We start from the raw sequence: 14887 nt of genomic DNA, 5'->3' as shown, positions 1-14887 counted from the left end.
TATCTACATGAGTTTTACCGACACTGGCATGTTAGTATTGACGAAGTGCGAGTCATTGAGTCCCTACAGATTAGTAGCCGCTACGGCAAAATCATGAATGCTAGGTTCTTCGTCTAATGATTTTCAGACGTTTGATCGAGAATACTTTGTGGGCCATAATTCAGGAAGTTGTGCTTACTAGTTCCCGATAACGATTGCGAGGGTTTTTGTATCGTCTGTGTGATTTTGGCACATTTTCAGCAGTCCTCCTATCGGTCGAACACTTCATCTGCTTTGCTGTTTCTGGTAATTGAAGAGCTATGAACTAAGTCCTTCAGAAGAAGATTGTCCTGGCTCTTTTACACATTGTTAAAGGGGCAAATACAGATGATAGATAATTGAATAAAAGTAATACATGCAATCAGCTATTTGGTATATCTCTTTTCGTGAGAATATGTTCTTCACCATACTTTCAAAAAACTACTTCCTGTACCACATCCTTGTAACCTTCGTCCGGCGTATCTTTCTCTGCAGTTGGAAGATACCGTAAAGAGTGGCTTCGGCGGTAGGCGGGCATCCCGGAATGTAAACATCAACAGGAACAATTCGGTCAACGCCTCGAACAACACTATAGCTATAGTGATAGTATCCGCCCCCATTGGCACAACTGCCCATGCTGATGACCCATCTCGGTTCCGGCATCTGATCGTAGCATTGTCGTAAGGCAGGGCCCATTTTGTTCGTTACTGTCCCAGCCACAATCATCACGTCGGCTTGGCGGGGGGAGGCTCGGAAGATAATTCCCAGGCGATCTTGATCATACCTAGGCATGGAAACGTGCATCATTTCGAGAGCGCAACAGGCTAGTCCGAAGCTCAAAGGCCAAAGTGATCCATTTCGAGCCCAACTTACGACCTGATCCAGTGAAGTCCTTAAAATGTTTTATCAATTAGTGGCTATTTAGGAGAACCTTCAGCGAGCATGCTACACATGTCAATCGCTGTATATAGCTTAAATAGGGAGAGTTTGTATAGTTCGAGAAGATGAGGGCATGGCTAATCAAGAGCTCTGAGTAAAAGTGTCCTTGAACATTACTTACAGCACGTGCTGAGCAATGCTCGAAGGCCTACGTTCAGTAGACAGGGCAGTATTTCGATGCTTGCCGATTGTTGATTGATACTCCTTGTGTACCTTGTTTTTGGTACTAAGGAGGCGATCGCCTATCAGACCTTGAGGTAACCTATTGATTCTAGCACCAAGAAGCGGCGGGAGACGTGCTCTGATCAACGATGTCTTACAGACTGAAAACATGATGTGTTACTCTGACCAGAGGGAAATAATAAGGGAATTGTGAAAGAAAAGCATTAAAGGTGATGAATAAAAAGTATTGACAGAGAAAGGAGGAAAACATAGCGCTGTAAAACAAGATGGCAGTTGAGTTGTAAGGCAAACGATGGGACTCGGTATAAACCCACTAGTGTCAGTTCAGCACTTAATTGAGTCGGAGTAAACCCACAAGTATGATGGGGTACCGCTTTGGTGGCTCCATATTTAGCGGACCTGCGGAAGATCGGTTGGCCCGCTTGTGAGCTTGAGAGGTTGTCCCACCACCGGCTGGATTCGATGCGAGTTGATTGTGCTGCTTATATTAACTAGACAGACGAATATGCCGACGCAAGAACTTGTGTGCTCCTTGTGCGGCCGTGAGTTCCGACGGAATTGCCATTTACGACGACATGAAAATGAGCATAGTTCAGTCAATTACCCATGTCAATTTTGTCCCAAGCGATTCTCAAGACGAGACGTAGCCCGGCGGCACTCCGTGACCTGTCCACACCGGAAGGGCCAAAACATTAGGGGGCAGAAGCGAGGAAGGAAGCCAATTGCGTGCGAACCCTGCTCTGAGGCAAAACTATCTTGCGATCACAAGTCGCCTTGCCGGCGCTGCTCTGCTCGTGATCTGAAATGTACCTACCGGTTCGCCGGTAATGAGACTTCTGCGGTGTCTCGATTGGATGACAGCTTAATCACCTCTGCAGAGCCAACGGCATTATCTTTTCTTCTACATGTTACCAACCCTGCATATCAGTCTGTCGCCCTTCATATGGGGCCAAGCGAGACCATATCAAATGGAAGCTATTCGGGTGTGTCGCGTATGACTACATTCTGTCGGCCACATCATCCATGCGCAGGCCCCGATCATAATATTATGAAACTCTCAGAAATCCCACACAAGATTCATCATGGTGGGCTCCAGCGCTTTATGAGTTCAGATCCCCTGTGTTCCAGCATCTCGAAACCTCAATCTGTCACGATGCTCGAGATGCTTCAAACTCGACTCAATTTCATGTTTGCTGAAGTACAATCGACAAGTATCAAGAGCCTAATGAAGTATGCGGCATTCTTTACTTGCGCAACTTATTCGTTATTCATCCCAACTGTCTCAGATTACCGGCAATGGCAATGGTCTATCATCCACTGGCCAACAATATGCCTAGAGAAGATATCTTACCCTCTACTATTGGCCCTGGGTTTAGGCGGCGCAGTATTGGTTGAAGTTCAAGGCAGACTGAACACTATTTGTGGGTTGGATAACATGTTCTACGAGATTGTAGAGACCTACGTCTTTGACTGTCTAGAGACTGCCATGACCTTTCACGATCACTCGCAGCTTGATACTCCTCTCATCGAAGCTTGTCAGGCTGCACTCTTGGTGATGGCTGTCGAGAGCGGTATTGATGACAATGCTACAAAGCGAAGGCTACTAATTAAACGACTTCCCATCTTAGTTGCTGCGATCAGGATTCTAAACATAGCAGCTCAGTTTCACCCACGAAGTCCCGAAGTGCCCACTTGGAGGGAGTTCTTGTGCCGCGAGTCTTGTATCAGGATTGTCACTTGGACGTTCCTTCAGGATGCGTTATTCACGCTAATTTGCTGTCATCCGCCCTCTTTGACGACTGTTGAGATGATTTGCGATCTTCCATGCAATGATTTGCTCTGGACTGCCAAAAGTGAGCCAGACTTCAAGCTTGTGTGGACTTCCCAGGTTCCAAAAATGGAATCACCGACGTTGAAGAAAGCCATATGGTATCTGATTGGAGAAGATTCACCGACCGGGGTCAGGGACGAGTTGGGCAAAATGAGTGTGGATCATCTTTTCGTTTTGATTTGGGGTAAGTTGTTTTCTCTTGGTTGGCCAACTATGATGCTAAACAGATATGCTCACAGGTGTCCACTCCACGTTCTTCAATATACGTAGTTCAGCTCCTGCATGGACCTGGTCTACCATATTTCAGAGGGCTCTAAGGCGGTGGTTGATGTTTTGGAAAGATGCCGTTGGAAATGTCGAGCGACATCAGCAGTTAGACATGGATTATGTCAAGCTTGCGCCTGAGATCGCCGCATTGCTGAGTCGAATCGTGGATATCGAGGTAAACGGAAGAAACGGCGCCCTTTCGTATTTCCAGGGCATTATACATTATGACGTTAATCCGGTGTACGAATTAATTAGATATATTAGCAATTAAAGCAAGAGAGTCAGGTTGATATGCCAAATATAAGTCCAATGACTGGAACCATGTAGCTCGTCTATTTGTGACGTCCATCGCCATACCTTTCTCTTCAAGAGTGAGTGAGACATGCATATGAGATCCCAGCCATTTCCGTTTGTCAAATGGCGATGCTAGTAACGTTAAGGACGTCTGGTGCCCTACAGATAGGCGCAGGGGCGCAGGAATCCGAAATTGTGGTAGCCACACTGCGCAGAATTACCAACATAGATCTATATCGTAGAGAGACTAACAAGATGAAAACTCTAAGATAAACAAAGCCTTGTAAAGCATTGCAAACCTCATCTAGGAGAAAAAGTCAAATATGTTAACTGTCAGCATTTGACAAAAAATGAAATCCAGGAGTAGGCAAATAGAACTCTCCGCAGTGGCAGAAGTCTACTGGAGAACCTTCGATTAACCATACAAGACTGCCTAAAATGCAAGTGAAATGGACAGCTGCTTTCTCCGCTGAGGGAATCCAGGCTCAACAAGAAATTTCAAGCGGTACTAAACGACATTTCACATGCAATCGAACAGTCCAAAATTCACAAGCAAAACTGTTTCCTAACACGAGCAGCTATTGTAATCGAGGTAAGTTATAGGTTTCAGTGAGGAACCGGGCTTCTTGTTAGACACGAATAGGTAAACAGTCTTTTGCAGTTGATCGACACCGGGTCTGGATGTATGAGCATAGGGATCTCCTCGTAAGCTGATTGGCTGTCGTTGTTTGCAAAGCCGAAAGGTCCCGTGCTAGCAGAATAGTAGAAAGGCTCAACTCTATGTCGATGGATGTGGATAATGCCCCGTGGTCTTTATGTCTGACCATTCAGAGTAGGGTTGGACGTCAGGTGATATAATAGCCCATGCAGCTTTCACTTAAGACTAATTGTTTAAGAATCATGACTGAAACATCTAATGATTCTAATCTCGAAGCAAAGACGGCAACTCGAACAGTGGCTCATGGCACAAGGGAAGAATTCCTGTCCTAAGACGAAAATAGGTACGCTCACATGAAAAAGGACGCAACCTAACCAACAGAACAATATATGCAGTGTGCTTATTCAAAGAAAACCCATAATATTCCACTTTTTCTCCAAAACATGTGCACCAGGGAACACATACACTCTATGATTTCACTGCGAGTTTCCTAGGAGTTCCTACGAGTAGAGCGAAATGACATAAACTTTTGCCCGGAACAACAAACCGAAGTCTGGAAGTGTTCGTCTTGTCTCGCTACGAGAATGTCACGCTTCGCGAGAAAATGGCGGAGTGATGGATGATCCACCGGACATCAGGCATGCCCTTTTTACCATGTTTCGTCAATGCACCTGGTAATCCACAGAATGTGGCGTAAGCTCTAGACTCAATCTGGGGAACATGTCTCGCCACGAGGCATTGATGACTAAGTTCCCCTGATACCCATGAACTCTATCGATGCGGAAGATATCTGAGTTTTCGCAGTTATCTGACTTGAATTAGCTCAGAGCATCCAACGTCAACCATTAAGCAGCAGGAGGGCCAGCAAATTTAGAGTGTGGAACTCGTGTGTCGTATTGACTGAAGATATCTGACCCAATGACGACCATGAAATAATCTAAATACATAACTATAGCCATCTGGGAAGATCCCTGTCGACCCATATCTCAAGGTAGGTCTCACATAATAATCATTCCCTCCGGTTGATCGCCATGCCTTACTCATTGTCCTTGACGTCGATGACAGTCGACTTGAATTTCCTGGCGGAGATCTTGCGGTTGAACAGGATGTCACTTTCACGGTATGAGCGGTGCTTGAGCTCAGGAAGGCCAAAGTACGCCGATACAGCGCAGACGACGGCCGTACCTCCCCAGATATAGCCGCACTTGCCTGCAAGGTTCCATCCCGTCGGGTTGAGCATCTGGGAAGCTAGGTAGATCATGGGGATTTCCGCGACGTAGTACGCGGCACGGCCGACACCAGTGCTCAGAGCACGGAGACGAACGGAAGACGTCTCGGAAATGATGGTATATGAAACTGGGCCAAGGGCTCCGGCATATACGAAGGAGATGATTATTCCTAGGACGGCCTGGGCGTAGTTGGTCGCCGTGGACTGTTGGATGGAGGCACAGATGCCAAGAATTATGAGAAAAGTGATGTTGGTGACTGTTCCCCAGAGGTAGATGGTTCGACGACCGAACCAAGCCGTCAAGGGCAAAGAGAGTATGTTGGCAACGAATTGCAGACACGAATTGATCAAGTTAAGCTGGAAAGCCTTGTCGGGCGAGATTCCAGCTTCTAGATGGGAAGTTAGTGACTAAGCTTTGAAGCTTCCAGGAGAAGAGCTACTCACGCTCAAAGAAGAAAGTTGCTTGGTTGGCAATCAAGTTACCGGCAAAGTTCTGTGACGCGTACATCAAACAAGTGATGATTGTTCGCCTCAAGTCGGTACCTTTGACAAGGTCGAGAAGTGTGGGGGTGCCACCCATTTTCCTTTCAATCTCAACAGTTCGCTCCATCATGGCAAGTGCCTGTTGAGAATTTCCTGCTTTCTTATTTCCGAGACGCTCAATGGATCGAAGGGCCTCTTCTTTGCGTCCACGACGAATGAGCCACCAAGGTGACTCGGGAGCAAGGAAGACCAGAATCAAGAGAGGGGTCTAGGCGAGTCAGCTATTGAACTTGAAAATTTGGCAGAAGAAACTTACAGGGAAAAGCCATTGCAGGGCGAGAGGTACTCGCCAAGCCCATTCATCGGTACGCTTGTTGTAGCCATAGGTGGCACCAGCGACGATAATTGAACCGATAGACCAACTCATCTGCAGAGTAGCTGTGCAGGCACCTCGAAGGGCGAGTGGAACAACCTCACTGGCGTATGCAGGGGCGTTTGCAATGAAGAAACCCCATGGAATACCTTCCAATGCTTGTCCAACTGTGAGAACAGCAAGCGAATCGGCCTGAGTAGTTTTGGTCAGGCGAAAGACCTGACAATAGTACGAGGAGACTTACAAAAAACGAAATAAAAATCGTGGCGTTCATGAGAATCAAGGCCAAGATGGTAGTCCAGCGATATCCGAGGCGGTTGGTGACGGGTCCAGCTAGGAAGACACCAACGAAAGCACCACATTGACCGGCTTGGAACAGGGCACTCTGCCATTTGGTTTCGATCGTCCAACCGGATCCTTCAACCCAGACACCGTACCTTTCTTGGAAAGCGCCGAGTGCTACAAAGTTACCGTTCAAGAACATGTCGAATGATTCCATGACCTATCAAGCATTAGTGATTGTTGTGCATAAGCGGGGCTGATCCTCGCAATCTGGGTTCCAGGCACTTGGAGGCGAGCCCGAATGAAGAAAAGATATAGACTCACAATTGTGAAGCACATAATGAACGCCCAAAAGCAGGCCCATGGGTGACCCTTCGCTGCCTCCCACACGCCTTCCTCGTGCTCGCGGTTCTCGCCATCGAAGGCATCGTGTAGGAGATCCTCATTGGCCAAGACCTCAACCTTCTCGGACTGCTGGACGTCTATGTTGTCGCCATAACGCAACTCATCCTTCGGATTGATTTCGCCTGACGACATTTTGAATTGTTCACGAAGTTACCGTGTCAATGCTTAAGGGAAAGAGAACAGAGACAGCTGACGAAGAGAAGGGAAAGACAGAAAATGGCAAAAGGTGTATCAGGGTTCTTATGTCTTGTGTTACTTTTGCGCATCTCGGGCTAATGTTGGCTGTTACTAGCTGCGTACTCTATGTTGCATTGGTGTCCGTGTGATACCGCATCATTTTCCATGCAATCAACGACGTTTCCCTGTGTAAACCCGGGGTAATGATAGGTGCGCATGGGAAAAAGAACGGTTCACCCTCCGCGTGCTCGAATCCGATCTATCGGACCCCGAGCTGGTACAGTACGACGAGAGGCTAGCCCGGGGTCTTTTCCAAAGATCGGGAAGAAGACCAATGAGGTATAGGAGAAGCAGGAAAGCCGGCTCAGAGCATATGCCTGCCCTACAACCACCCACTGTTTGTCTGAATGACGAGCTTCGAAGTAAACAAACCTTTCATAGGCGGAATTCAATAATTTATGACGGACTGACAGCATAATATACAAGTATTGCACCATGTAGTTCATCTTTACGGGCCGAATATTTGGTGAAGACTATGCATCTCTTGTGATTTCTGGGCATCTTTCTAGGCATCTTCTGGGCAGTCTCTGGGCACCACTCAGGCCGCTTGAGCATTGCTTGTCAGAGCTTATGTCTTAGTTCATTGAAGGATGACGCTAAGGCATGAGCTAGAGGCTTATAGGGTTAGCATGGCCGCGTATCCCACATGGAGTGCATGATTAGCGCAAACGTGAGTGCGGGGTTGGCTTGTTTATCGGCTGGGCGCTACCATCTTCTCCTCACCGACTGAACAACTGTGGACAATCCCCAAATTTCCCCCAACTTCTCCAGATTGTATCTCGAGATTGGAAGCTTAATCCTGTCACTTCCTTTCTGATGATGCACGCAGATCGACGGGTCAATGACCCGTCCCCGATTTGAAATTCTAACCTTTGTAATTCATCATGACATCTGCATGTCATGCGATCAGATTATAGCGGCTCACTGCATAGAGTTTGGAAAAAGTACTGTAGAGCGTCCCACCCCGAGTGTCCCTGGCGTGTAACTGATTTACCGCCTGTCATGTGCCACGCTCCTTGCCGAGGGCTAATACATCCTAGTGTAAAACAAGATACGCTTTCGACCATGTTCTAGCCTTGCTGGCTTGCGGCTCGGTCTTTGAGTGGAGGAATTAGTTCCTGCGTGCGGGTGTTGTGATTTGTACGCTTCTTCGAAACATCCCCAGTACTAGCTCGTCATATCCTGATAACTAATAAGCTTTCCCTCCGGACGGAAGGCTGACTCTTGGCTGCACCTGCACACATTAAGTACCGTACATAATACTATGTTGGAATCCTCCCGACTGGTGTGGCTTACATAGCGGCCACCGCCGTTGGATGGGGCCCATTCCGTCCCTGCTCGATTCATCTTGAGTGGAAGTGGTCTTTATATCCAATGTGCCGGCTCAATTTCTCCTCGACGGCATTCTCTTGTGTTTAAGCTATTTGGCGCTACAAGCTGCAAGAGAACATGCTTTACGATCCCCGCACGTAACCGACTCGTGCTCTACAAGTATGTTTTTGACTTTCCAATCAAGCTTCTTCCGCACCAATGTACAGTACTCAACAGCGTGAGATTTAAACTGGCTTTCTGAAAGTTACAAGCAACAGATTATCGTACTGTGGTAGAGTCTATCTGTTAGCCCGTCACAGAAGTCCTACCTCGATCTCTGCCCCGGCCCCTCTCAATCTCTCCGCGAAGTCCTCTCCCAAGAACGCTGGCGTTAAATTCCCTCCCTCATACCCACCTTCTAAATGCCTTGTGTACAACAGACTTGCAGCACCCTGCGCCAGAACCGCACCTGTCACGTAATACGAACCGCCCAGAAATTTGAAGCGCGCGAATGCCTTCTTGGTCTCGTCCCCATCCGCGATAGCCACAGCCTCCAGCTCTGCCGGCGCATGCCTAGTAGCCTCCAGATCCGGCCCATCCCCCTCTTGAGGGAGAAACAGCCTTGCTAAGGGCTTCACCGACAGAAGCAAGCCGAGCAAAACAACATTCAGCATTTTCCATAAGCCGTGCAAAGTTGAAGATGCGCTGTTATACTCGTTGAAGTGGAAGTTAGCTCCATATTCCTTTCCGCCTTGCAATAGGCCCCATGTCCTATGCACAACAGCACGATCACCTCTAGCACCGTACGCGCTTGCAACGAGAACACCAAGATAGGGCTCTTTCCTAATTCCAAAGAAGTTAATCGGGTTCTGGATGGCAGTACCCCGGACAGGCGACAGGTACCACGGGTCATGTGATTCCGCAATAGTTTTCGCATCGAAATTTGGCTTGCTGAGAATCGCATTCGCGGTCCCGCCGCTGGGGCTGAGTGTCATTTTCTTGAAAGATAAAATGACTTCCTTCGTGGGTAGCCCGGTTTGCTGTTTCAATGCACGGACAGCAAGCCAGGTCAATAGATCCTGTGGTGCGCTGAATGCACCGCAGCTATGAATGAGCTGTTTGTCGGTGTCAGTGATTTCCCGTCTGGCACAGGGAGGAGATTGGATGTTTGTGACTTGCAGCAACGCCAGCGGCTTCCGCTCTTTTCTGGTACTGTGAAACCCATTGCTTGAGCTGCGCGATACCACTAAAACTTCACACCTCATGCTGTCAGTAACTCTTATGCCAGGGTGGGACGTTCCCATTCGGTGAGTGGTTCAACCTACGTATCTATATAGTCCGTCCTGTTCTCGATGCAAGCTTCTATCACCTGGGTTCCTACACGCCCATAGGACACAACGCTGATACAGACGTTCGATTTTAGTAGAACAGTATTGAGTTGATCGTGACGATCTAGTGAGACAATCTCAATCGCTATGTACCGTAAGCAGATAGCGACTATGCACATTCATTAGTCAATGCAGATCCTCACCAGGCTGGACCCTGTCCGGTGCCAACTCCCTCAATCTCGCTGCAAGGCCATCAAGCTTTTCCTTCGATCTGCCCGCAATTGCCCACCGAAGATTTGTAGGCAGGTGTTGGACAATATGCTCCGCTGTCAAGGCGCCAGTATAACCAGTGGCGCCGACGAGGACGATTCCATATTGACGGTCTTGTTTCTTAGGCACCATGGTAAGTGTTGTTCTTTTGTTCCAGTCTTTATGCTCGGTGGTTTGGGCGGAACTTATTCGCGGTTGTGCCTCTTGTTTTATTGTTTAATTGCTGTACGCAGGTTAATATGTAGTATTGATATTATATCATGGTAGCTCTCAGATGTGTTGTGCAGGGCTGTTACGTCAGCCGGGCCAATTGAAAACCCGGAAAGTCTCCGGAAAATAACCCAGTCTCAATGTCAAAGCACGCAATCTTATGACTGACTTCATTGCTTCGCATTCTCATGTTTCTGACGGTGTACAATTCATGCTTGAGCCGAAGTTGTCATTCGTGAGCCGAGCTTTGTCATTTGTAAGCCGAGCTTGGCGTTTGAAACCGAGCTTGGCCAAGGCCAGCCGAACAAGCCATCCAAATGCATAGATCTTGTCATTGCCCCCAAGTTCCCATTTCGAGAATTTTATTGTTAAGGCCTCTACTGTAGATGTATTGAAGAGATATACATTCGATGTGGCGCCACACTGAATCATGAATGATGTTTTCCTCTCTTACAACCGTCCCGATGTGTTCAACCACAGGCTCCGTCACGACTCTGCCTATGCACCTGGTGCGCTGGGAATAGTGCAAACGGTGGGAGGTCCTTTTGCGTTGATATACTTCGCATGCCAACGTTTTCATTTGACTTGCTTGGTGAAGAGTTCCCTTACTAGGATGAGTTTGGTGCTTGACGAATCTTTCAAAACTCGTCGATGCGTTCTCTCAAAGGTACCGAATAAGCATGCAAACTATATTCGCATAACCACTTCCTTTGATTTACCTTTGATGTTTTCAGGCAGTAGTTTCAACAACCCACCAAGGCGGCATTTACGAGCTGTGCGGGATCCTGGAAAAAGGCAAAAAGAGAAACGCATGAGTTTCTAGTCCAAAATTTGCCCTATAATGTGTACAAACAATGCAGGCGCTCAAATGTGCACATACACCCCATTCATCGAATTCATCATCTTCAACCAGTCCGGAGGTACGCATTAAGGGTTTTTGACACAGCCGTCGCCTGAGGTTGAGACACGAAATAAACAGGCCTTTGAGGAAAACTACAGCCACTATAATGGCGCAAGCAGTCATCTCGCTGGTAAAATCCCAAGCATGTAGAGGAAACCAGTGCTTTATCACATTAGTTTGCGTCTCAAGTCAAAATAGTAAACTGCCTTACACACTATCATATTAAAAGGTTCCATGGTTGATTCGGCAACGCAGCTACATCCCTTAAGCATGCAGCCATTTAGGGACAACTATGTAACACAAAAGATACTACGTTGGAATACCGATTCTATCAGAATCTCGATAATATAGTCTGAGTCCTTAAAGACGCAATATAATTGGAATTTTGAATAGTTGACACAGTAAATAATATTTACCGGGGTTTATTTTAGGTTTTGATCTGGTATAACTGTCAGACTCGTGAGACTTAAGCTATACGGCAGATATGTAAACATTCAATTTACTAAGTTGGGCCTCAAAGGAAATGCATATAGCACTCTCATGCCAATTCAAAACCAGCGACTCTATTTCCAAATTGTCCAAATACGGCCTTGGTAACTCCACAATAGTCGCGTTCCACTGATGATAGCATCAGGATAGTTTAAAAAGCTTGGGGGTCCGAGAAATATCTCGAGAGGTCTTGAGTTCTATTCTACTAATGATGAGTTATCCGCAGGGCAAGCTGTTTTCTTAGCAGATCCGACATCATGGCCCTTATTTAGAATTACATGCGTACTGAAAGAGAATGGATTTAGGATGTGGTGCCCTCCACATATATGCTCCTCCTTAGCATCAGAGTCACGTTGGTTGCCAGGATTGACTGTCTCGAAAAATATGACCATGTGTACGCCATGATCACGCAAACCCTACACCTATAACATGATGTTGGGCTCGAGCATGCTCGAACTTGACTAGATAGCCAGTTTTGTGGCCTGCCGCGATCACTGGAGATCGTTTTGGAAAGTACATCACTCACATCTTGCCACAGGGTCTTGTGGCTGTGAAATGAACTCCAAAACTTAGTAACGTCTATACGTCCATTGTGGAATAAGGCTCAAGTTGGCGTAAAATTGCAGCGAGAGGCGAATCAAATCAATTCAGTGCGCTATGAGGCTAACATGGTACTTGCAAAACATGTTCTAGATGACTTACAGGTGTGAAATTCCGGAGCAATCTCACTCCAAAGTAATGAAAATACGGTCAGTTGCCATACAAAGTAGTGCGGGAATAAGACACTCACAACCATCCTTCATACTAATCCTCGCCGAGGCCTTGTCGGCAACTGTTCGACGGAGTGTTGTGAACTCTGACTTGACTCTCAGAGTCATCTCGTACTCAGCATATTGTTCCAAGTAAGGCGCGCTTGATGGTTCTACTAAATAGTAAATACCTGGAGGGCCCAGGCGGAACTGACATCGGTTGAGTGCCCAAAGAATTGCCATGTATAGTTCCGGCGGAATGGACAGCTGATTGGTAGAGCATATTTGTAGCGAACCAGAAAACGTCGATGATGACAAAACGAAGGTGGCATAGGAATATGTATATAGATTCACAGAGGAAACGACGGAGTCTTGGCCTCCTTCTTGGACTCAAAATCTCTTCAACCTTAGCCTTGAGGGACGTGTCTTTTCATGGTCGAGGAAGAATGCTTCGCTGGGTTTGAACGTTGGATTGACATTCACCAGGAACGAAGCGAGTTTCTCGGACCGAGGTATCCGGAACCCCGGAGCAGCTCTGCGCCTTTGCATCTCTGCGCCTCTGCGACTTGCGATACATATATTACGATGGCGTAGCATGAGCTAAGGGTTATTGGGTCACTTCTCATTCGGAAGTTCTAGATGGGGTGGGAAAAGTTCATCGTGCAAGAAACACGTGCAATCTACAAAAATTACTATGTTATGGAATTTAGTAATTACCGAATGCCAGTCGGGTTTTATTATTCTTTTCTTTTTAGAAATGCCGAAAGAGCGAGAATCGGTACGAACAAGTCAGTAAGAGTCGTCAAATATCACTTTCGGGTAAGGAACATGTCACGGAATTTGCACTCAATCGCCGTGTGCTTCCCCATTTGGTTGCGTAGAAGGTTAAAATTAAACTTCAGCCAGCGTTATACTAATAACCACGTATCGTTCTTAACTATAATGTAACTGTTTCAACCCGAGGTATTTATTTCAAAAAGATTCCTTTAGATAGAACATAAGATGCTTGAAGTATTCTGAATTAAATCATATTTCATACGATGGTAATCTTTGATGCGTTGTTTGATCCCTACTTATCCATCCAATGTCATGGCACATTTAACCAAAAGATCCGTTGAAACGATGTAATGACTCCCGGATTATCCGGCTAATGCTTTTTTCCCTAACTAGTGTAGATATGAGAACCGCCCTATGCTTCGAGTCTCTAAATGACCAGGTTAAATCTCTTATGTTTACTTGACCATTACGCCTAGGAAAATTTATTTCGGTGTGTTTCCATTGATTCCCAAAACGTACCTTTAGTTGATCACTCAAAAGAAAATAGGCCCGATCGCAGAGCAGAATTCAAGACGTGTTTCGAAGTTGCAAACATTATGACGTCGAACTGAGCTTGGATCACAATTCTTCTCATCTGTAATGCTTCCGGTGACTGACCGAATATGGCATCAATAGTGGGACCCGGATAACTTGTTGACCGACAGTTGCACATCTGATCTCACATCTGAGAAGATTGACTGGTTGATATCAATATAAACGTGTGAATCAAAAAAAGCAAAAGACAGGTGGGCTTTTGCCATTCCTTTTGAAGAATTGATTCTAGGCTTGCACATTGCTGGATATTGGCTTTCTGTTACATTGTCATCAACAGTACGTGAGGCAGAAAAAAGCTCCCTACAGGGCCAGCAACCGTTCGCAAATTACCCGCATCGAACAATGAATGCCGTTTTCTGATGGTACTACGCTCTGACAAAGTCACTTGACTTTGTGGTTATTGATTAAGGATTGTGAAATGACTAGTCGTCAGGAATGTTGTTCGGCTATCGATGTAGAAAAAGCGGACCATCCAAATCATATTTTCTCCATGTAGGGGCCAGAGAGTGTGATGGCACAAGACTTAGTCTACTTCTCGGCTGCAACACGTACCAATGCAGTATGTAGAGTACCACCACCACCACCACTTCGATCACTGCTCTTCTCTTGCGATCAAGTAAAAGTATGGCAAATTCTGGAGAAATGAGGTTTCTTGTAGTGCCACTGAGATTACGCTTGGGTAGAGCATGATCGTAGATATTGAAATTATCTCCGTGAACAAATTGTCGTTGCCCGTTGGTATGGCGCGTGTGCATACCATGACATATGAAGTTAAGGCTATCAATCTCCTAACGATAAGACTAGTTGTTTTACATGGTCGCTAATGAGATGACTGCTTATTGGTGGAAACTGCTTGTTCCGGTTAAAAGCCCATGTGGTCTAGAGCCTGCGACGCGTGCGCTCCTAGGAAGCCTGTACTCGAAATCTTCCGCCCAATGTCCTTCGCGTATGGGACACTTGTTTCTAAGCAAGTTAGCCGCCTAATAGCACCGGATATTGTCCCCAAAGAGGAATAATATACGAAACGAGGACAAATCATGTGATCTTGGCTAAATACATA

At 46.5% G+C, this 14887-nt stretch overlaps 4 protein-coding genes across 4 annotated transcripts; 1 reads left to right on the top strand and 3 right to left on the bottom strand.

The window, feature by feature from the left end:
* Positions 1 to 393: 393 nt before the first annotated feature.
* BKA67DRAFT_583576 (uncharacterized protein) lies at positions 394 to 1464 on the bottom strand. The gene is made up of 2 exons (XM_046104083.1): positions 1079 to 1464; positions 394 to 910 (listed from the first exon to the last, which is right to left on the bottom strand). The coding sequence occupies exons 1-2, from the start codon at positions 1288 to 1290 to the stop codon at positions 460 to 462; spliced, it is 663 nt and encodes a 220-aa protein (XP_045952730.1). The 5' UTR covers positions 1291 to 1464; the 3' UTR covers positions 394 to 459.
* Positions 1465 to 1593: 129 nt separating this feature from the next.
* Positions 1594 to 3548, top strand: BKA67DRAFT_583573 (uncharacterized protein). Its single transcript, XM_046104082.1, has 2 exons — positions 1594 to 3155; positions 3211 to 3548. Exons 1-2 carry the CDS (start codon positions 1646 to 1648, stop codon positions 3507 to 3509), a joined length of 1809 nt encoding a protein of 602 aa, XP_045952729.1. The 5' UTR covers positions 1594 to 1645; the 3' UTR covers positions 3510 to 3548.
* Positions 3549 to 5226: 1678 nt separating this feature from the next.
* Positions 5227 to 7329, bottom strand: BKA67DRAFT_669023 (maltose permease; the record flags this gene model as incomplete). Its single annotated transcript, XM_046108647.1, has 5 exons — positions 6881 to 7329; positions 6507 to 6776; positions 6218 to 6466; positions 5863 to 6169; positions 5227 to 5807 (listed from the first exon to the last, which is right to left on the bottom strand). Exons 1-5 carry the CDS (start codon positions 7091 to 7093, stop codon positions 5227 to 5229), a joined length of 1620 nt encoding a protein of 539 aa, XP_045952728.1. The 5' UTR covers positions 7094 to 7329.
* A 1355-nt stretch (positions 7330 to 8684) lies between these two features.
* BKA67DRAFT_96599 (Saccharopine dehydrogenase-domain-containing protein) lies at positions 8685 to 10531 on the bottom strand. The gene is made up of 4 exons (XM_046109571.1): positions 10041 to 10531; positions 9835 to 9982; positions 9689 to 9761; positions 8685 to 9624 (listed from the first exon to the last, which is right to left on the bottom strand). Exons 1-4 carry the CDS (start codon positions 10237 to 10239, stop codon positions 8824 to 8826), a joined length of 1221 nt encoding a protein of 406 aa, XP_045952727.1. The 5' UTR covers positions 10240 to 10531; the 3' UTR covers positions 8685 to 8823.
* Between the last annotated feature and the right edge of the window lie 4356 nt (positions 10532 to 14887).

Source organism: Truncatella angustata (assembly GCF_020726525.1).
Source record: "Truncatella angustata strain MPI-SDFR-AT-0073 chromosome Unknown BKA67scaffold_10, whole genome shotgun sequence".
NCBI classification, from domain to species: Eukaryota; Fungi; Ascomycota; class Sordariomycetes; order Amphisphaeriales; family Sporocadaceae; genus Truncatella; species Truncatella angustata.
The sequence above is the reverse complement of the archived record's forward strand: the minus strand, read 5'-3'. Positions and strand labels throughout refer to the sequence as shown.